A 22,119-nucleotide genomic window follows, 5' to 3' on the forward strand; every position below is an offset into this window, starting at 1 on the left:
GACTCGGAAATTTTATTAATACACCAGTTAAAAAGTATAGCTAAACAGGAATCTTTACATATTGGAAAAAGTAAAATTTAAGTACTGAGCTAAAGCCTTCTGCTGCTGTTTATTTTTTTTCTTCTAATGAAAAAGACAAACTTTTTTAGAAATCTATAAAAACTAATCTCAATCAACGGTTTTCCAGGCTTTCTCAAAGTTGGATGTTTCCTTAGACTTCAGCTGCTTTTTCATTAATTTTCAAACAGATATCACAAAACCTCTTTAAAAGACTGCGAGGAAGTTAACATCTTGAAGGCCTGAACACAAAGACAGACTTCCACCATATTAGACCTAAATTCAAAACTGAATGTGTTATTCTGTATGTACTGTGTGTGTTTAAAGGACCTGTTCTCATGTCTGCACTGATGTAAAAAAGGCACTTGTGTAAGTCTTAACTGAACTTCAAATGTCTTACTGCAAATGTTTACCTCTATGTAGAAGCTTTAGGTAAAACTAATGTTGTGAAGAACTTTTACTTTTTGACACATACAAAATCAATGATCACCAACAAGAATAAATAATTTACCACCCTTTAACACTAAAAGGTATTTTTATCAATGTATTGTAAACTTGGGTGTGGCTCTAATTGACAAAATATGAGTATTGAATAAAGACTAGTCATCTAGTTGTCTTACATGCCTGACACATTTACCACAGTGTTGTGTAAACATCAAAAAACTATGCACTTTCACAGTTATACCACATATCTCCATATGTCCGTTTATCTTTTTTTTTTTTTTTAAGCATCGAGCTTGTTTCACATGGAGCTTAGTCGAAAATCAGAATGAAGTAAGGTTAGTGTTTTTCCTTGGAGGGGCCTTCTGTGATCCTAACATGCTTCTGCAACATTTAAGCTGTGAAATGTGACCCCAATCACTGCTGTTTGAAACTGAGACTCTGCTGCAGCTTGTTACCCATGGTATCCTGTGAGGGTTCAGTCACATTCACAGTGTCCTCTGTTTGTTTACATTTTAAGTGAGAGCAAAAGGCTCATGGCGAATTTTACAGCTTCACCTGTAATCAGTACTTGTTTGTTTTTCCTTTTCTTTTTTCTTCTGTATTGTATATTTTGTTATTGTTAAAGTGTTGCTAAACTGTTACAGTAAACAGTTTCTTTTAGGTTAAAGTAGGCTGTGGGATTGTGTTGCCAGGACAATTTTTTTCTGTGTTGTGTGGGAAATTAAATCAGCACTTGGCTGCCCTCTAGTGGTCGTGAGTTTAACACATCGTACTGAGTTAGACTTCTAACATTTTATTAGAAAAACTCTTTTTAAAAAATGTGTATGACCTTTAAAAAAAAGCCAAGACACGTATTTTCCTATAAATATTCTATTAGATGCGATATCAATAAATGTTGTTATTCAGTATACTGCAGTTTAGATAGCAACTATCAGCTGCACAAGATGCCTTTAATGTCAAGGCACCAATCAGCCTCATATAAGTCTCATACTGTAGCTCATCAGGAAATGTAAACATTAGATCAATAAAGACAATCACTTCAAATTGACAGTTGCCAAGGTGAATAAGAAACATCCCCTTTGATAGTAGAAAATTACGTGTTATTAAAACAAAATGTCCCATTTTATACCCAAAAAAGTTTTTACTAGCCAGGTATAATTACTAAGGAATGAAATGGCAAAACAGCAATATGAGCTGCTCCTATTTATTGCTCATGGTCCTGGCCGTAACCCAAGATATGTGGCTCCTTGCAAACATCTTTTTGGCTCTTAAGCATGGTGGACAGCACTATGCCTGTGTCCAAGGAGGACACTTGTTAACAAGACCTCTTGTCCTCTAGGTTTAGATGTGAGGGGGTTCTTCACTATGGCTGACATGCTTAAAGAAACTCACTGAACACATCAGAGGCAAGAAGGTAAAACAAAACAAAACAAAATTCTTTATGGACCTAAAACTAAAATTATATAAACTGTGCATAGCATATGTACGATGTGGTGCAAAATAAACCGTTATCTCAAGAGCAGCTTCAAAGACTGACAAGGTCATGGTGACTCAGTTGGGTCCGGTTGCTTGGATGAAAGCTTTGTTCTGAGGTTTGATCTCATACCCAAAAAATAACTTTGATGTCAAACATGCCTGAATGGGTATTGTGAACAAAAACAGTGCCACATTCAGGTCAAAGTATAATTTTGAGTTAAAACTTATAATGAAAATGAAATGAAATCTTTTAACATCATCCCTTTATTCTCTCATAAGAAAGTACAGGGAAACAGCAGATAGCTTTTATATAAACAGAACGATAAAGTGTAGAACGTTTTTCCTCCTGTAGTTCTTTGAGATTTTAAAATGTAAAGTGCACAATAAATTTAATACCTTACTATTATTATATTATGTCAGAAAAGTTGTGTGGTTAGGATCCGGGGGCATAGTTTATCTATCATCTATCATTTTACAGCTCCCCAACAGAGATCTATTATTCAAAAAGCCATTCAGCTAACGAGCTGTTGTAAAGACTTGTTCGCTGGTAGTTTGCATTTTAGCTGATTTCTTTGAAGAAATAATTATAGATTCTATATGTCAATAACATCTGTTTAAGCCTATCTTTGAGAAAGCAGCAGCATTTAAATGTGCTTTATTAATTGTTGCCATATTGTGAAAACTAGAAGCTCATGCAGTGGACAAATTCCGAGCTTGTGCTACACGGACCAGAGAAATAGGGAAATGTGATCAGCTTGGATGATTTGAGCTTCACGCATGACTATTTATGGCTGTTGCATAACAAGCCTACCAGTTTTGAAACAAGGTAAGGCAAGCCTGTTTCTATGTCACCATTCATACACAAGGTAAAGTTGTTTACAAAAAATACAACAAAAGTCAGACATGATTGAAAGATGCGATAAAATGGTGATATAAACAAAACAAATACCTAATAACTCACAAAAAAACACTTATAAGATAATAAATGTACAGATAATGAATGCTGCATTCCTTTGTTAAATTCTGAGTAAACTGGTGTCTGATGATCAGAGCCACCAGAACCTTATGATCTGCAAAAACAAAAGACGAGACCCGAGGTTCCCAAAACAACTGCATCTCCTCCATGACTATGCTCTCAGATCCTGTTCATGAACACCACAAACAGGACTGTGAGTGCAGTCATGGAGAAGTTCATTTCACACTGTGAACCTGGTGACCTTTGCCAAATGTTTCCCCTCTTTCCTGTCTACCTACTGTGGAAAAATAAAGACTTCTAGCCCTGCAAAACAGGGGAAATGACACCAGAGAATGATTTACAAATTCTTATTTAAAACAAATTAACAAAAACTAACAGTTCAGTGTATGGGGGTCAGTAAAATCTGTCATGTCAAAGTGTATGAGTGACATTGTTGAATGTAAATGTTGAGTGTTAAATTAAGCAAACTAAACCTAAGCAGACCAGACCAGATCAAACCCTGGAGGACAGCCATGGCCAAGAGGGGGAGAGATAAGCCCATTCCCCCCTGCTGTACAGCACCCAGGCCTTTATGTAGGGGTGAATGACCAACTCAGGTGTTTCCACTTAGTATGCTTGCTGCACTCCAACCAGTGGATCCGTTCCTGCAGCTCAAACCAATTAGTGACCCATAGGGCTGTCACATATTTAAAGGATTCCCTGGGATAACGTACTACCACAGTATTCTCCACACAGAATCCTTTTGCAGAAACACTGTAAACCGTAACCACTTGGCAACTCCACGAGGGTAAAGATCTGGTCCACTGTTTCGCAGCCAGAATAAAAACATAGCTGGTCCTCCTGAATCCAAAGTTTCATAATCAGCTTGAGCCTGCTCCTCAATTTCCAAAGCCTTATGTATTTCAGACCAAATGTATCCACCTCTGGTCCTCAGAGCCAGTCTTCAGACTCAGGGCTGGAGGAGGTGGCCATGTCCTCTATGGGACTTGTGGTATTATGGCAGTGCATGCATAATACCAGGTCTTGTAGTAATTAGATATTATTACATGGGCCAAAGATAACTCATTCCACCAGATGTGATTAGGGACGCTAAATTTCCAAAATTAAATTAAATAATTATTGTAACTGACCATTACGAAACCATTTTATTAACACCTTAAACATTACCAGAAGTAAGGGCTCCCAGTTCAAACAAGACACAGAAAAATGTATGCTTTTAGTTCCTTAAGATGAGACACCACTGCTAATCAAAAAGAGCACAAGGCCCATCCAACATTTGGTAAGAATTCCCCTGATAATCCCTAAGACTTTGGGGAAAATATTCAGCGGACTGATGAGACAAAACACTTTTTGAAGTGTGCGTCCCTTTTTATCTGGCATAAAACTAACATGGTAGTTGAGAAAAAAAAACTGATTCCTACAATATCATGGTAGTAGTGTTACGGTCTGGGGCTGCTTTGCTGCTTCAAAACTACTTTCTAACAGAGCCATTAATTCTGCTCTGTCAGATAATAGGGCTACACAATACTAGGAAAATCTGCAGTACAAAATATTTTACTTAAATACTGTCTTTCTACTTTCGGTTAAATACAAAAATATACCCCAGATCATGAATAATCTGTCCCAGCTACTGGAAAAGAAAATCATTATTTCCATCTCAATAACATGGTTTTGATGAAATTTTTGCATGTGCTGTTCTGGCAAATAAAAAGCCTAGTTGTAGTTTTGTAACGATTTAAACATTTTAGGACCCTCCCTTTATGCTTTGCTGCATTAAATAACAAATGTAAACCTAATATATTACTGGAATAGAGAGCTTTAGTGCAAAGTATATAAAAGTAATATGTATGTAGTCCAAGCAGTTCTTTGCAATATGAGTGTTTCATAAAATAATATTGCCATAATGATAGATTTGCAATATGTTGTGCAGGCCTAAAGCAGAACATCTTTCCATCAGTTCATGACATGGGTTATAAAGCAGGACAATGATCCACAACACAACTGCAGGTCCACCTCTGAATTGTTAAAAAATATAAGGGCCAAGCTGGGTTTGGTAACTTTTTTCCTTAATAAATTAAATCTTCTATAGAAAACTTCATTTCATATTTCCTCAGATTTTCTTTGCCAGTAATGGTAGAAAAATAATGAGAGACCCAAGTGGCATTTAAAAAAGAAAAACTGTCTTGTTAAAAGCATTCAATAAAAGTTAAGTTTCATGATGTACAATTTCCTAATATTTCTTCTATTCAAAGAGTTGAGTGAACTTTTTAAAAAAATGCTTGTTTTAAAAAGCAACAATGATATCAGCTGCTAAATGATTTCTCTTAAAGCAACAAAAGTCTGATATTCTGTAATCAGTTATCTATATCAAAAGCTTAAAAAACATTTTCTTAATTTTTCTTTAGATTTATAGGTTATAACATAACTGAGTTATAAGTTTCAAATAAAACTTCTTAGGCTTTAAAGTTGAAAGTGCCTTGCTTAAAGTTATTTTGGCTCCTTGCTGCAGCTTTCCTCCCCTCATTTGCATGGAGTTAAAGCCTGTGTGGTGTCAGACAGAGTGCACACCCACTGCTACAAAGTAACAGTTTAACTTTTTTCAGACTGCAGAGAGACTTCCACACACTCGTTAACTGTTGAAGCAACTTTTCCTTTCCATGTCATCATGCGTTGGACTCTAGCTGGATTCTGTGGGTTTGTGCTGATAAGTATATCAGGTAAATATAACTCTTGTCATATAGTTAATTTCACCAAAAAAGAAAAATAGATGCAAAAAGTTGCAGTAGTTGTAATGAATGTTTGCAAATTTAAACTTGTCAGAGTTACAGTTATGTGTCTTTATAAATACAGTCATTTAATTGTATTTTCAAAGTCTGTTTAACCACAGCTAAACTGCACACAGGAGTTTTGCATGTTATTTTTACCATTACTTCCTGGCCATCTGGAGGTGAAAAGAGGAAGTTTTCCTCTGAAACAAAGACTATTATGTTATTGTCATATTAATGCTTATATACAAATGAATTAATAGTGACTACAAATGTTGAATGTTTTTTAAAGAAAAATAATGATCTCATTTTGTTCATTTTGTTCAACTTAATCGTTGGATGTTTTCCTCACATCAGCTTTGTATCACTTAATAAATAAAATGCAGGATGAAACTGACATAACTTCCTTTGTCCCATTAGATATTTCTGTGTCAAGTTATCACTAAAGTTAAGCCATATAAAAGGAGATACTCTTCACATTCTATTATTCGTTCAACTACTAAATCAGTTATGAGGTAAAATGATTTTACATAATACAAAAATTATTTATTCTTGCTTTTGCTACTCAGTTGTAGCCTTTTTTGACAATCTGTTTTGACTATCATTTATTTGTTTTATAGAATTACATAATACTATACCATAATTGCTAAAAATGATATATTCCTCCAGGTCTTGTTGCTATACTGGTTAGGGTTAGGGGTCTGGTTGTTCTGGTTGAACATTTATAAAATATTTACTTACTAATATTATTTAAAAAACATTATTTATGGCTACACACACTATGTTTTCTATGATTTTGAAAGCTAAATACAGATTTATCTATGAAGTTATTACTTAAAACAACTTATAGCCATCGTTATAGAAAGTACAAGTTCTGCCACTTATAAGATTTAAACATATTTTGTATATGAACAATATTTTGACAAAGTGTTTCATTTCAAGGTGACGCAGCTTTTTATTATATGGAATATTTCAAAACTGTCATCAATGGCTGTAGCAGTCCCTATTTAAAGCCCTTGCGGATGCAGCATATATTATCAAAACTCTCAACTGAATTAAAATATTTGTTTTTTGAACTGACGAAACGTTTTAACCCAGGACTTATATATGTAATTAAAAAGCTTCCCAACTATTTTGAATCAAAATAATTCAAAGCATCACCATTTTCTGCATTGAATGTGATATAAAACCAGTTTCTTGGGTTTTTGAGTTTCTTTAGTCATTTTGGCTTTGTTTTTGGAATATTTTATGTTGTAATTGTTGAATGTTGATTCCATATATAGTTATTAGTTTAGTTGTTAGATTTCTGATTAAGTATTATATTCTTTAAATATTTTCATGCATTTAGATTCTGATTTAGGTTGTAGTTCCTACGGTTTCTGGTTTCTTCTGTTTATTTTTTTCAGATCCTGTAGTGTTTATTTCTGTGGTCACTAGTTATTTTCCCTCACCTCCTAAGTTCAAGTTCCCACTTAGCTCCCACTTAGTTCCCTGTATTTGTTAGCTATTTAGTTTGCTTAACTATTTTTTAGATTCTTTTATTTCCCTGCAGTGCAAGTCCCTCCACTGATTCCTTTCCTTAGTCCTCGATTTCTCATTTCTTTCATGCCTGCACACACCTCAGCCAATGCAGCATATTCTAAAAGAGAAAACGTATCTTATGAGCAGAGAACTAAACAAACATTAGTCTGATGTTATTTGATCTGGAAATGTGTATATAAATATTAGAAAAAAAAGTTTGAGAAATCACAAACTCTGTTTTAAATCATCTGTAATCAGTGCAGTAATCCATTTCAGGTATTTCCGCTCATTTGTATGATGTAATTTTGATGCTTCGCTCAATCTAAGATGATGGTCTTGAAGCCTAAAAGATCTTTTCACAACTAGAATAAAACAGTTCATGACAAAAGAAAAATACAAAGGCAGGTTGTGTGTGCAATTGTGCTTAATTTGTTCCACAGCAGAGTAGCTGACTACTTTTGCAGTAAGGTGTTCATTGTGTTCACCAGAGAGACAGCCTGTGAGAAGAACCTGTTTCTGTGGTGGCTGTTTTTTTTGCAAATAGCGCTCTGTAGCATCTACCTGAAGGTAAAGTTCGAGTGCTTAAGTAAACTGTAAAAAGTGTGACTGATCACTAGAGGCTTGGATAAGTAGTATGGCAGATTTACTCTGATAAGGAAATTGAATGTTTTAAAATTTCTTTTAACTTTTTCTTTTGTCTGCTCAGTCGCCCTGCAGATCCACCAGAAACCCAGGTTCTATGGATTAAGACCTTGTAGGAATGTGCCTATTTACTGCAAGTCCTCAAATCAATCTCTGGACAGCAACGTGGAGTGGCACAAGGCCGACAGATATGACACAGACAAGAAAAAGATTGAACATAATGAAAGGATTCAGTTTAAAAGCCAAGATAAGATCCAACACGCTTTACTTTACTTCAATGAACTCAAAGTAGAAGACAGCGGAGTGTACTTCTGCTCAATAGAAGGCACTTATGGACCTGGAACTCAAGTTCAAGTAGTTCGTAAGTGGACAAGACTATGTAATAGATATAAAAAACATACAACCAAAACACACCCTTAATATTTCATTTTACACTCCATCATAGGACCCCTTGACCTTACCAACGCCCAATACAGAACCCAGATGAAAGATGGCCTTATTGTACTGCAGGGCTTGCTGTTGGCTGTTTGTATCGGTGCTTATCTGCTACGTAAACAAAAACTGGTAAGAATCAGCTTTGATCAAACTGTTCTTAATGAGATGGCAAAATGTGTCAATTATAAGACATATGGTGATTTTCTTTTACAATTAGATACACTGCCTGGCCAAAAAATAGTCACCACCAAAAAAAAAAGGTCACACACTCTAATATTTTGTCGGACCGCCTTTAGCTTTGTTTAGGGCACACATTCGCTGTGGCATTGTTTCGATAAGCTTCTGCAATGTCACAAGATTTCTTTCCACCCAGAGTTGCATACATTTTTCACCAAGATGTTGCATTGATGATGGTAGAGTCTGACCGCTGCGCAAAGCCTTCTCCAACACATCCCAAAGATTCTCAATGGGGTTAAGGTCTGGACTCTGTTGTGGTTAATCCATGTGTGAGAATGATGCCTCATGCTCCCTGAACCACTCTTTCACAATTCAAGCCCGATGAATCCTGGCATTGTCATCTTGCAATATGCCTGTACCATCAGGGAAGAAAAAATCCATTGATGGAATAACCTGGTCATTCAGTATATTCAGGTAGTCAGCTGACCTCATTCTTTGAACACATACTGTTGCTGAACCCAGACCTGACCAACTGCAGCAACCCCAGATCATAGCACTGCCCCCACAGACTTGTACAGTAGGCACTAGGCATGATGGGTGCATCACTTCACCTAACTCTCTTCTTACCCTGATGCACCCATTTCTCTGGAACAGGGTCAATCTGGACTCATCAGACCATATGACCCTCTTCCATTGCTTCAGAGTCCAACCTTTATGCTCCCTAGCAGATTGAAGCCTTTTTTTCCAGTTAGCCTCACTGATTAGTGGTTTTCTTAAGGCTACACAGCTGTTCAGTCCCAATCCCTTGAGTTCCCTTTGCATTGTGCGTGTGGAAATGCTCTTACTTTCACTGTTAAACATAGCCCGGAGTTCTACTGTTGTTTTTCTTCGATTTGATTTCACCAAATGTTTAAACGATTGCCGACCACGATCATTCGTGATTTTTGTCCGGCCAGATTTCTTCTTCAAAGACGATGGGTCCCCACTATCCTTCCAGTTTTTAATAATGTGTTGGACAGTTCTTAACCAAATTTTGATGGTTTCTTAAATCTCCATAGATGTTTTCTCTGCTTGATGCATGCCAAGGATTTAACCCTTCTGAAACACACTGACATCTTTTCCACGACCACCGAATGTGTCTTTCGACATGGTTGTTTAGGAAATGAGAAGCAACTCATTGCACCAGTTGGGGTTAAATAACTTGTTGCCAGGTGTAACATAATCGCCCATACAATAATTGTTCAATGGGAGGCTCGTACCTATTTCCTTAGTTAAATCCAGGTGGCGACTTTTTTTTTGGCCAGGCAGGGTACAAGCAGGTAAGAAAAAATAGAAACCCATTTTATTATTTGTTAATTAAATTTTTTGTCTATCTATCTATCTATCTATCTATCTATCTATCTATCTATCTATCTATCTATCTATCTATCTATCTATCTATCTATCTATCTATCTATATGGTGTTAGTTAGTTAGTTAGTTAGTTAGTTAGTTAGTTAGTTAGTTAGTTAGTTAGTTAGTTAGTTAGTTAGTTAGTTAGTTAGTTAGTTAGTTAGTTAACCCAATGAGCTCACTTCAAAGAAAAATAAACGGGCATCTCCCTGTCTGTTCATCCTTCCACCAGTACCATTATTATTGTGCTGGTGATGCAATTCCCGGTATATTTTACAGTCCCATTAACTAACAATACAGGTCCTTCTCAAAATATTAGCATATTGTGATAAAGTTCATTATTTTCCATAATGTCATGATGAAAATTTAACTTTCATATATTTTAGATTCATTGCACACTAACTGAAATATTTCAGGTCTTTTATTGTCTTAATACGGATGATTTTGGCATACAGCTCATGAAAACCCAAAATTCCTATCTCACAAAATTAGCATATTTCATCCGACCAATAAAAGAAAAGTGTTTTTAATACAAAAAACGTCAACCTTCAAATAATCATGTACAATTATGCACTCAATACTTGGTGGGGAATCCTTTGGCAGAAATGACTGCTTCAATGCGGCGTGGCATGGAGGCAATCAGCCTGTGGCACTGCTGAGGTCTTATGGAGGCCCAGGATGCTTCGATAGCGGCCTTTAGCTCATCCAGAGTGTTGGGTCTTGAGTCTCTCAACGTTCTCTTCACAATATCCCACAGATTCTCTATGGGGTTCAGGTCAGGAGAGTTGGCAGGCCAATTGAGCACAGTGATACCATGGTCAGTAAACCATTTACCATTGGTTTTGGCACTGTGAGCAGGTGCCAGGTCGTGCTGAAAAATGAAATCTTCATCTCCATAAAGCTTTTCAGCAGATGGAAGCATGAAGTGCTCCAAAATCTCCTGATAGCTAGCTGCATTGACCCTGCCCTTGATAAAACACAGTGGACCAACACCAGCAGCTGACACGGCACCCCAGACCATCACTGACTGTGGGTACTTGACACTGGACTTCTGGCATTTTGGCATTTCCTTCTCCCCAGTCTTCCTCCAGACTCTGGCACCTTGATTTCCGAATGACATGCAGAATTTGCTTTCATCCGAAAAAAGTACTTTGGACCACTGAGCAACAGTCCAGTGCTGCTTCTCTGTAGCCCAGGTCAGGCGCTTCTGCTGCTGTTTCTGGTTCAAAAGTGGCTTGACCTGGGGAATGCGGCACCTGTAACCCATTTCCTGCACTCGCCTGTGCACGGTGGCTCTGGATGTTTCTACTCCAGACTCACTCCACTGCTTCCGCAGGTCCCCCAAGGTCTGGAATCGGCCCTTCTCCACAATCTTCCTCAGGGTCCGGTCACCCCTTCTCGTTGTGCAGCGTTTTCTGCCACACTTTTTCCTTCCCACAGACTTCCCACTGAGGTGCCTTGATACAGCACTCTGGGAACAGCCTATTCGTTCAGAAATTTCTTTCTGTGTCTTACCCTCTTGCTTGAGGGTGTCAATAGTGGCCTTCTGGACAGCAGTCAGGTCGGCAGTCTTACACATGATTGGGGTTTTGAGTAATGAACCAGGCTGGGAGTTTTAAAGGCCTCAGGAATCTTTTGCAGGTGTTTAGAGTTAACTCGTTGATTCAGATGATTAGGTTCATAGCTCGTTTAGAGACCCTTTTAATGATATGCTAATTCTGTGAGATAGGAATTTTGGGTTTTCATGAGCTGTATGCCACAATCATCCGTATTAAGACAATAAAGGACCTGAAATATTTCAGTTAGTTTGCAATGAATCTAAAATATATGAATGTTAAATTTTCATCATTACATTATGGAAAATAATGAACTTTATCACAATATGCTAATATTTTGAGAAGGACCTGTATACCCCTTACACAAGCATCAAATAATGATTAAACAAATGCTTACATTTTCATTTTGAATCTATCTAGTATATGTATATCTATATCTGTCCATCTCTACTTCACCCTACCATCACTCACGAATAAGACACCAAGATACTTAAACACTTCCGCTTGAGGCAGAGACTAACTCCTACCCCAGAGTGAGCAGTCCTCTTTTGTCCGGTCAATAACTATGACCTTAGATTTAAGAGGAGCTGACTATTGTCTTGACCACTTCACACTCAGCTGCGACCGCCTCCATTAAACACTGGAGGCCATGGCCTGACACTGCCAGCAGAACAACATCTTTTGGGAACAGCAAAGATGAGATATTGAGGTTCCCAAACCAGACACCTTTCTTCACAAATCTGCTTTTAGATCTTGGCCATGAACACCAGTAAAAAGATTGGTGACAAAGTCCTTTGCTCACTGGGAACAAGATCAATTTTGTGTTGAGAATGCAGACACAGCTCTTGCTTTGCACATACAAAGATCAGAATTCCTGTTCTTAACTGACAGGAGCAGCACTTTATGTGGTCTTCTGCTGCTGTAGCCCATCTCCTTCAAGGATGGACATGTTGTGTGTTCAGAGTTCTGCATACCTTGGTTGTAAAAAGTGGTATCATCTGTATTTATCTGGTATCAGAGTCACTGGGCCGGACTGTTGGGGTCAATATAATTCGTATGAAGGTTAACCAATTGTTAGGGTGTATTTGGAAATCCACAGCAAGAGTTTAAATAATTTCACAGTGCACTGAGAGCACACAAATGAAAAACTCTACTGAAATATTTCCATATGATTTTAGCATTTAATATCTTCACATTTTTATTTAATTGCTTACTGGGACATTTAAATATTTATGATAACATTTACATATTTCTTTATTACATTTATTTATTTTATAGTTTTATTTGAACTATAGCATAGATGGATAAATATATATTCTTTTATTTATACAATTGGGGCTTACTTATCATTTGGTAGAAACAGACCCGTCTATCTGTATTCATTTTGTCAGGTTGCAGTCCAAACTTCAATGTTATTGGGATTTAATGTGTCAGGGCACCACAATGTAGCACCTCACTGTGATTCGAAAGAAAAAAAAAAGAAAACACATGGTTAGCAGGAATTTGTTCATTTTTTTATATGCATTTCTATTCAACCCCCTTCCCTGATACACCGAAATAAAACCCAGTCAAAATAAGTTCACTCAGAGATGAGCTAAATTAAAGTATTGCATTTCATATTTAAATATTTATGCATGTATGTAATTATTGTTGAATTGAAATCACTTTGAATACTTTTACAAATTTATGTGTTAAATAGAGGAATTTCCAGCTTTAATTCGGTTATTACACATATTCTGCTGCTGTAGCCGATCTGCTTCAAAGTTCGACGGGTTGTGTGTTTAGAGTTCTGCAAACCTTGGTTGTAAAAAGGGTATGATCTGCATTTATCTTTTATGAGAGTCACTGGGCCAGGCTGTAGGGGTCAATATAATTCGCCTGCAGGTGTAATGAATTATTTTTGAATTGAATTGAATTGAAATAAATATAGAGGTAAACACTTACTGTTTGTTACATTGTAGCAGTCTTAGTAGATACAGTATGTATGTTAAACTAGTAAACTGACGTTTACATCAGCCAGTGGCACAATAATAGGTTGGCTGATCCAACATATTAATTTAGCACAAAACCTGGTAAATATTTTTTTATAATTGTTGGGGGTCATGGTGTTTCAGGGTCAGTGATGTCTTTAAATATCATAAAACAAAAATAAAAAAATAAATAAGAATAAATAAGGTAACATGCAAATAAAATAGATACATAGATAATGTAAAATAAAAAATATATATATATAAATGCAGTGCTACTGAACATTTGCACATTTGTTTATGTTATCTGGCTGAAACTGGTTTGAAACTGAAACTGTTTCAGTCGCCTGCAAGTCCCTTGTGTAGTCAGTCTTTCTTTGTCTTTCTACAAGTCAGCCTCGACTGTCCTTCAATAAGGTTCTTTTCTCTTTACAAAAACTAGACAAATAAAATTTTTCGGCTTTTCATTTTGTACTCGGATTTATTTCCTTTATCCTCCATTAATACAACTTAGAGCAAAAGACAGCGTCTTCCATCCATTTTCTACAGCCACTTAAGCCTTCGAAGCATCACAAGAGGGTTATTGCCTATCACCAACACACTCATACCTAACATAAATTTAGTGTATAATTGACCAAACATGTTTGTTTTTGGACTGGTGTAGGAAACTACCTGAAATGAACCCGCGCATGCACAGGAATAACATGCAAACTCCACACAGAAAGACACTGGCTCTCATTTTTTTCTGTCCTGTCCAGCAGAGTAGCACTTAGAATTGTTGTCTGAGTGCCAAGAAGAAGCCCAACAGATTTACTTTCACAAATGAAGCATTACGGCTAACGCTATAATGCTGGCTAACACCTGCTCTCATTTTAATGCAAGGTAGCCCCCAAAACAGCTGAAAAACAGACATATTTAACAAAAACTGCTCCGAGAACCATTAACTACAACAAACCATTTAATCCCAAATGTTAAAGAAAACAGTACAGAAAGCAATCAATCCATAAAATCCGACAAAAAAGTTAATCAAAGAGGTCATTATCCTGAAAATTTGTAGATGATATTCATTAAAAAAAACTAAACGCAAGAGAACACTCTAAAGTATATAATTTAGATAAACATCATAATGTAGCACAGGGCATTCAAAGAGCAGGGTCCAAGGCTCATGTTGCAGCAGGACAACAATTCTAAAATGTCAGCCAGAGCTAAAAATTAAGTGTTTCGATCAAAGCATTTCATGTGTTAGAATGATCCAGTCAAATCTCAAACCTAAATCAAATTGAGAATGTCTTGCATGACTTAAATACTGATGTTCACAGATGCTCTCCATCCATTCTAACTGAGCCTGAGCTATTTTTCAACAACGAATGGACAAAAACCTCAGTCTCTGGGCATGTAAAGCTGGTAGCTAGACATACCTCAAAAGCCATGGACCTGTAAGTGCAGGCACAAGTATTGACTCAGGGGGGCTGAATACTAATGATGACTTCAAATATATAGAGTTTGGGATAGTAACATGACAAAATGTGAAAAAGGTTCAAGGTGTATGAATACTGTTGCAAGGCACTGTACTTCCTCCTCGGTTGCAATACTGTGCTTTACACACACAAGAAACATACTAAAAGGAGAACTGTAAACATCTAACTGAGAAATGTGTTCAACATTGATGTTTGAGCTCAGTGATTTGTTTTGCTTAAATATATTCAAGGGAGAAGGACAGATGCCGTCCCTTTGCCAGTCAGTACAACTGTGTCAAGAAGGATTTAGCCAGTTTTTTAAATGAATACAACAGAAAATAGATGGATGGATGAATCAATTACAGTGTATACAGTGTTCATTAATACAATGCCAAATGTCTAATATGGCTTCTTTGTTTCCTTTCATGCAGGCGAAAGATAGTGACAGCTTATATGAAGAACCTGAAGCCGACCACATCTATGAGGTTTGCTCACTTGTTTATTTACATTTCAAATGTTCATTTATTTTCATATTGTTATGTCACAGTGAACACTTTTCACAGATGTGTCTTTTTACATAGTACAAGTACAATCTTGACAGTAAACAGAACGCACCGTTGCCTTGCATCACTAAACTTTTAACCACAACTGCTTTGTTTGTTGTTCATTTGTTGGAGCTGCTGGCAAATTTGTATCTGCTTCAAATCACCTGTATTTGAACTATGCTTTCACTTTTGCAGGAACCATTTTATACGACCATAAGAAATTAGTATTTCTAGATAGAAAGAAATATACTGTGAAATGTTGCTGTTAAAATAAAGATGTTAAGAGTTATCTACTAACACTTTTAATATTTATATAATTTTACAGTAAATGTATTATTAAACCAAGATAGAACAAACAACAGTAACTTGGTTTTACTGTAAAATCAAACAATAGTAATCTACAATGACAGTCGATCAAAAATATTCCAGTTGAGTCAAGAACAGTAGACTATTTTATTTTAAGGACTATAGGCTGTTGTATCTGGTTAGTTAATACTACCATAGTTAGTTTTACCAGAATACACTATAAATCTGCAGCAACATCATATAAATAACTGTTAGAGAGGAGAACTGCTTAGAAAATGGCAGCTTTTACTCTGCGAACTCCACAGTAACACACTGCATATTGCTTCAACAGAGAACAACTGTTATAAATTTCAAATTAACTCTTTTTCTTTTTCCAATTTTTGCTATAAATGTCAATGTTGTACCTTTATACAATGTTAAGGATTTATAAATTCGTTAAGAGGGAGTACAGTCCCATAGAGAAAAAATAGAAGACCTTGTGTCATAAAAGAACATCGTAAAACATTTAAGGTCAAATCCAAGTGGTATTTATATGCTTGATTTCTTTCTTGTCTTTTCTGTCATTCTGTTGTTTTCTTGGAAAAAGATAAGTCATATCGCTCAGAGCCACACTTTGTAGAAAGGTCATCAAAGTTGATGCAACAATTTGCTGTTAAAATCAGCAATGCTTTTTTGACATTTAGCAGCTGCACTTTTTATGTTTGAGTCATGCCTGAGTCATTCATGCAAATATATTTAAACTCAAAGATAAAGAGAAATCTTTCTTTCTCAATCTTTTTTAAAAATCGATTGGCTCTTTTGAAGAAACATTGGATTATACGCATACATGTCAAGTGAATTAATTGTATTTATTTCCCCTTTTCAGGGGTTAGCCATTGAGACATGTGGAGAAGGTCTGTATGAAGATCTCACTGCATATGCTCAGCCTGAAGGAGCCGAGGCCCCGTGGGAGTGAGACCAACACCTCCTTCAGCCCCATAGATATGGAGCTCATGTTCATAATTGTCAGTTGTGCAGTAAAAATAGCAAGCAGTCATTGTTACCCCCCTTTTGGGTGTGAATATGTTTGTGTTTTACCTAGAATGGTGCCGTTTTTCTTGCCAAAGCAGTTTATTCCTAAGTTTTCCAGCTTTTGGCCCTCAAAAACACAGCAACTGACAGTTGTGACCCACCTTTTCCTGCAGGACATAATTAAAATGACATGAAAACAATTCAAATAACAGCAAAGAACCATCAGCAGTGGTTGTCGCATGAATGATGCCCCTTGGTGGTTTTCAAGATCTGTTTAGAATAGGAATATTATGTTAAGGTTTGAAATGTTATGGATCAGTGATGATCAAATGCAGTCCAGAGGTTTTTACAAAACAGTGACATAGCCTTTTTATTAATGACTTGGACGCTGCAAACTCAGGTGCAAACATCAGCTTAATTAGCTATCCATGTTGTACAGCAATATAATATTTTTCACATTGCTCCCTCTGCGCATATCACCGGCAGATGTCCATCGACCAAGGAATTGACAATAAGCAATAAAAATCTCATTCTGCTTTTTTTTCCCTAATGCTGGCAGTCCTGCCTGGGTGGTGAGCCACTGCCATATTTGCATACAGTACCTTTTCATCTCTTGTAACAGTTCTGGAGAAAAAAAATGTGCATTCTTAAATTAATTTGATTTCTGAAGTTCATCTCAAGACTGCCTGTTTTGTGGGGCCCCCACCCCCAACTATTAGAATCACTGTGCTAAAGCATGATTTTCTAAAGATTGCTTATCATTGTTGTTTGATGTTTGTGCTCTTAATTTTATACTTTTTAGTATTGTTTGTGTAATAGATTGATGTAAAATTTCAGCAGATTGTTTTGGTGCTTTGATGAGTTATCATATAAACTGTGTTGTATCTAATTTTGTGACCCTTTTGCCTCAAGGTAGAAGCTTGAATATCCATTAGAGCCTTTGCGAGGCTAACTTCTATTCAAAATCATACAATCTGTAACAGTAAACAGACTTCAGGTTGCTTTAGAGGGTGATTTTTATTGTTTTTAAATAAAATAAATAAAAAATGCATTGTCTCTCAGAATATCTTTTGCAAGTTTGCTAATTCCATGTCCTTTAAACGCAGATACAAAAATCAGCAATAAATAAATAAATGAATAAATAGATACATAAATATGCAAAAGAACTTGTGATTGTTGGAATAAAAATTAGCAAATTTCAGTTGGAGGTAAACAGAGAAGAAACCAGATGGTCCACTCTGAGTAGATGGACTTTAATTTCTCTCCGGATCAGCTCCCAGGCTTCAGCACTGTGACCCTATGGGGGGTAAAATAAATAAAACCTGTTAACTATGCTTAAATAAAAACAAAAAATTATAACAGGCTACAAGTTTAATTACCTAATTAGAAAAGGGGGCTTACCAGTTGTTCAAACACAGTACGTGAGAGCCTCTTAAAATATGCTTGCAGCCTCCTGTTTGGTCTGTTTTCATTTCCAACCTAGGAATAAAGAAGATAAATGTTATTTTTATGTTTATTCATGCCTCTCGCCCATATACCGCTGGAGATAGACACCAGCTCCCCCGCCATCTAGTATGGAAGAAGTGGGTATAGAAAATAAATGGATTGATGGATGTTTATTCATTAAAACTATGTGAGGTTTACAAAGCCTTCTACAAGTATTTATACCAATTTTATGCCATTACAATCACTAATGCATTTTTACTGGAACATTGTAGCACAAAAATGTGAAGTGAAAAGCAAAATGATACATGGTTTAAAACATTTCTACAAATATAAATGTGAAACGTGTATTGTGCATTTATGTTCAGCCCCTTTACTCTGATACCTAAATAAAATCCGGTGCAACCAGCTGCCTTAAGTAATCAACCAATTAGCAATTAGAGTCAACCTAACTGTGGAGAAACAGCAGAGATCTACAACTCAGGTGGGAGATTATTTGAACAGAACAACAATTAGTGGTGTGACTGACAAATCTGGCTTTCAAAAGTAAGGGCTATAAGAAAGCCACAGAAAGTTCTGTTTGCAGTTTATCACCATCCATATTTAAAGGGAAGCTATTTGTGTCAGAAAACCGACAATCTCAGTTCGAACATACAGTCCTCATAGTTGAAGCATGATGGTGGCAACACCATGCTGTGGGGATGCTTTTCTAATCTTGTCAAACATGGTGGGAAAATTGATATACAGGACAAACCTGCAAGAAAACTTGTCAGAGGCTGCAACTGGGGTGGAGGTTCATCTAACAGCAGGACAATGACCCTGGACATACAGCCAGAGCTACATTGGAAACCTACCGTCATATTCAATAAACTAGAATATGCGTTCTGGTGAGACTCATTTGTCAGATTAGCAGTATCTTTTGAAAATAATAACCTTTAAGGTATTGAACATCATTTTCGTTAAGACCATATTTCTCTATTAAAAGTGTTTTATTTTATTGGTCTGGTATATTGTAATCTTCTAAGAAATTAAATTTATAAATAAAAATCAACTTTTCAATTCTATTCTAATTCATCAGATATGAGGGTAAATTAAATTGAGAATCAATGGCGAGACTTGAGAATTATTCACAATGACTCTTCACCAAATTTGGCTGAGTTTAAGATACTTTTAAAGAATGAATTAACACACATTTCAATAGAGATCTGCAAAAATTGTGGATACAGAACCCAAAAGATTTTGCAGCTTTAATTTATCATTTTATTTCCTCATCCTTTTCATAATTGTGTGCCACTTTGTGTTGGTCTATTACATCAAACCCCGTAATGTACATTAAGGTTTGTGACTAAAGTGGCAAAACATGAACCATCATGTTTTGCCACTTTGTTTGAAAATATCCAAACATAAGGTGTGAACTGTGAATACAAATCAGTTGTACTTACACAGAGCTGAAGCTCATCAGCCTGTTTGTTGACAACGTTGAGAAAGTGCTCCACTGTGATCTCCTGCCATGATGAAGAGCTGTCATCTTCCTCAAACAGGGCACAAACCTCCTTCAAGATCTGAATTGTGAAGGCAAATCTACCCTCAGCCTGGAAAAAGGACAGCGTTCACAGATCAGCTCATGGAAACATTGAAACATAAACATTTATGTTTTTATCACAAAGGGGACTCACAGATGCTCTATAAGCCTGATTGTACAGCTGATGAGGGAAAGGCACACTGTTCACCCCAGCATCCTGATTGACGTAATGGTATGCCTTAATCATATAAAAACACAAATATCAGTCAATTCTCTGAACTGCTCAAATAATAAATTACTATTTAAAAAAATAAAATCTGGTGTCTTACCATCATATCCAGTAGATTTAAGGAGTTTTCGCTGTACTGTCTGAATTTATGGTCCATCCACCTGCAGCTCAGCGGGGAGCATGCGCAGCACAGACAGAGAAAGACACAAGCGAAGAAAATCCTGCTCAGCATCTTGATTTTATATTTTTTTAAATGATCTCTCTATAGGAAGCAGTTTCAGGTGGCTCCTGTTCTGTTGGAGCTGACCTGCAGCGGCCCATTTAAATCAGAGCTCACAAATTTCGTTTTCGAAACTTTACGTGCAATTAAACTCGGAACGTACCTCACCTCAGCAGTAAGTGATAAATTTCGCATTCAATTAAGAAAGGCCTATTGATGATTAATTTCAATATATTTATAGAACGAACTATACAGCACGCACTCAACAAAATAAATTATACAAACGGTGACATCAAAAATGCATAAATACATAAGTAAATAAACTCAGTTGTATATATATATATATATATATATATATATATATATATATTTACCGATGAGCTATGTAATCAATCTTATGATTAATATTTTAACCAATGTGATATATTTTTTAATCATTAACATTTTTCTCTTACTATTAAACCACCAAGAGATGAGAGTAAAAATGTCACGTTAATCAATATAAAATAACAGCTTTGTTTAATTAAATTGATTTATTTAGAACATAAAACTCAGCATGGTTAACGTAAACTACAGTGTGTGCCTGCTAGACCATAGGTGCCATAAATGGGAAGTTCCCGCAGAGAAAATGAAAGGGACTGCGGCTCTGACGCTCCTTCCTTGGAACCGTTCAGCGATATTTCACCTTGTCCCACCTGAAACACGCTGCGTGACAGCAAAAACCATAATTGTTTAAGAAGAAGAGTTCCCCACTCCAATAAGCAGATTACACATTTTCAACTGTATGATTTTTGATTTTATAAAAATTGCTTTGGTTGCATAGGTACACTTCAGGATTTCTGGTTTGTAATCTTATTAAATAATCACGACTTAATAAAGGCTTTGGAGAAATGTGATCATCATTATTGATATTAACCCTAATCTCATGGTATTGTTGTATTAAATATAATAATTTTAACTTTATTCATTCATTTTATTAGCCAATTCTTCTATGTTCTTCTTTCATTGTCGCATTCTAATAAGAGCGAAAAAAGGCAAAAGAAATAGTGAATTTCAGAGCAAAAGTGCTAATTTAAATGAAAAACTAAACGTTCATCTTTAAAACAGGGTTTTCCAAGACCCCTGCCGTAAAATATATTTGTTCATGCGCCCCCTGGTGATGGAAAACATTATTTATAATGATTCAGCACCACATTCCGATAAAATATTTTTTATAATTTTCATCTTAGGTTTCAAGTGGAATTACAAGTAAGACAGTTATGAGTTCAAAAGCGACCCAAAACTTAAAAAGAAAACATTAAATACACTCCACAAAACTTGAGCAGAAATGTTTACATTATAGTCTAAAAGAAAAAGACTTATTTTGATAAGTGAAAAAAAAATCTAATGTTTAATCTGCTCCTAATACTGTCCATAAAGCCTAATGAAGAATGGATACAATGAACACTGAATAAAGATGTATGTTGTTTGAACAATGAATTATCATACAATTAAATTATAATGTCCTGATCAACTGCAAAAGATATATAAAGACTACTAAATACTAAATGGTAGGTATCTCTGAGCGTATCTCATTAGATATAGATTATTTTATTAATTAACTAATTAACCAGTGAGTCTCAGGGGGTGTATCAGAAAACTGAGCTGTTTATCTCATATATAGTTTGAAGTAGTGACAGGGAAACAGCAAAAGGCTCCAGGCTTTGTGATTAATTTAGTACCATATTTTATTTAAATGATACAACCTTCCTTGCAACATGAATTAGTTTAAAGATCCCAAAAAACAACACTATTTAAGAACACATGGGAGATGAAGAGAGAGCAATTACAGAGGTAAAAATTTCCAGTAGTAGCCGACCTACTTAAATTACTCCAAGAGCACATCAAAACTCATCCAGGAGGTCACAAAAGAACCCAGAAAAACATCTTAATCACTTAGTGCCAGTTATGGTCAGTATTCATAAATCAACAATAGGAAA

General features: G+C 36.0%; 2 protein-coding genes across 2 annotated transcripts; one reads left to right on the forward strand and one right to left on the reverse strand.

Annotated features, from left to right (window-relative positions):
- The first annotated feature begins 5,520 nt into the window (after window positions 1-5,520).
- On the forward strand, window positions 5,521-17,775 carry cd79b (CD79b molecule, immunoglobulin-associated beta). The gene is made up of 5 exons (XM_047376443.1): window positions 5,521-5,670; window positions 7,946-8,242; window positions 8,327-8,445; window positions 15,296-15,349; window positions 16,581-17,775. The coding sequence occupies exons 1-5, from the start codon at window positions 5,619-5,621 to the stop codon at window positions 16,668-16,670; spliced, it is 612 nt and encodes a 203-aa protein (XP_047232399.1). The 5' UTR covers window positions 5,521-5,618; the 3' UTR covers window positions 16,671-17,775.
- Window positions 17,776-17,924: 149 nt separating this feature from the next.
- Window positions 17,925-20,152, reverse strand: LOC124874854 (interferon a3-like). Its single transcript, XM_047376444.1, has 5 exons — window positions 20,021-20,152; window positions 19,846-19,929; window positions 19,612-19,761; window positions 18,128-18,205; window positions 17,925-18,023 (listed from the first exon to the last, which is right to left on the reverse strand). The coding sequence occupies exons 1-5, from the start codon at window positions 20,150-20,152 to the stop codon at window positions 17,925-17,927; spliced, it is 543 nt and encodes a 180-aa protein (XP_047232400.1).
- Window positions 20,153-22,119: the final 1,967 nt, after the last annotated feature.

This window comes from Girardinichthys multiradiatus, chromosome 10, assembly GCF_021462225.1.
Source record: "Girardinichthys multiradiatus isolate DD_20200921_A chromosome 10, DD_fGirMul_XY1, whole genome shotgun sequence".
In the NCBI taxonomy this organism is placed as follows: domain Eukaryota; kingdom Metazoa; phylum Chordata; class Actinopteri; order Cyprinodontiformes; family Goodeidae; genus Girardinichthys; species Girardinichthys multiradiatus.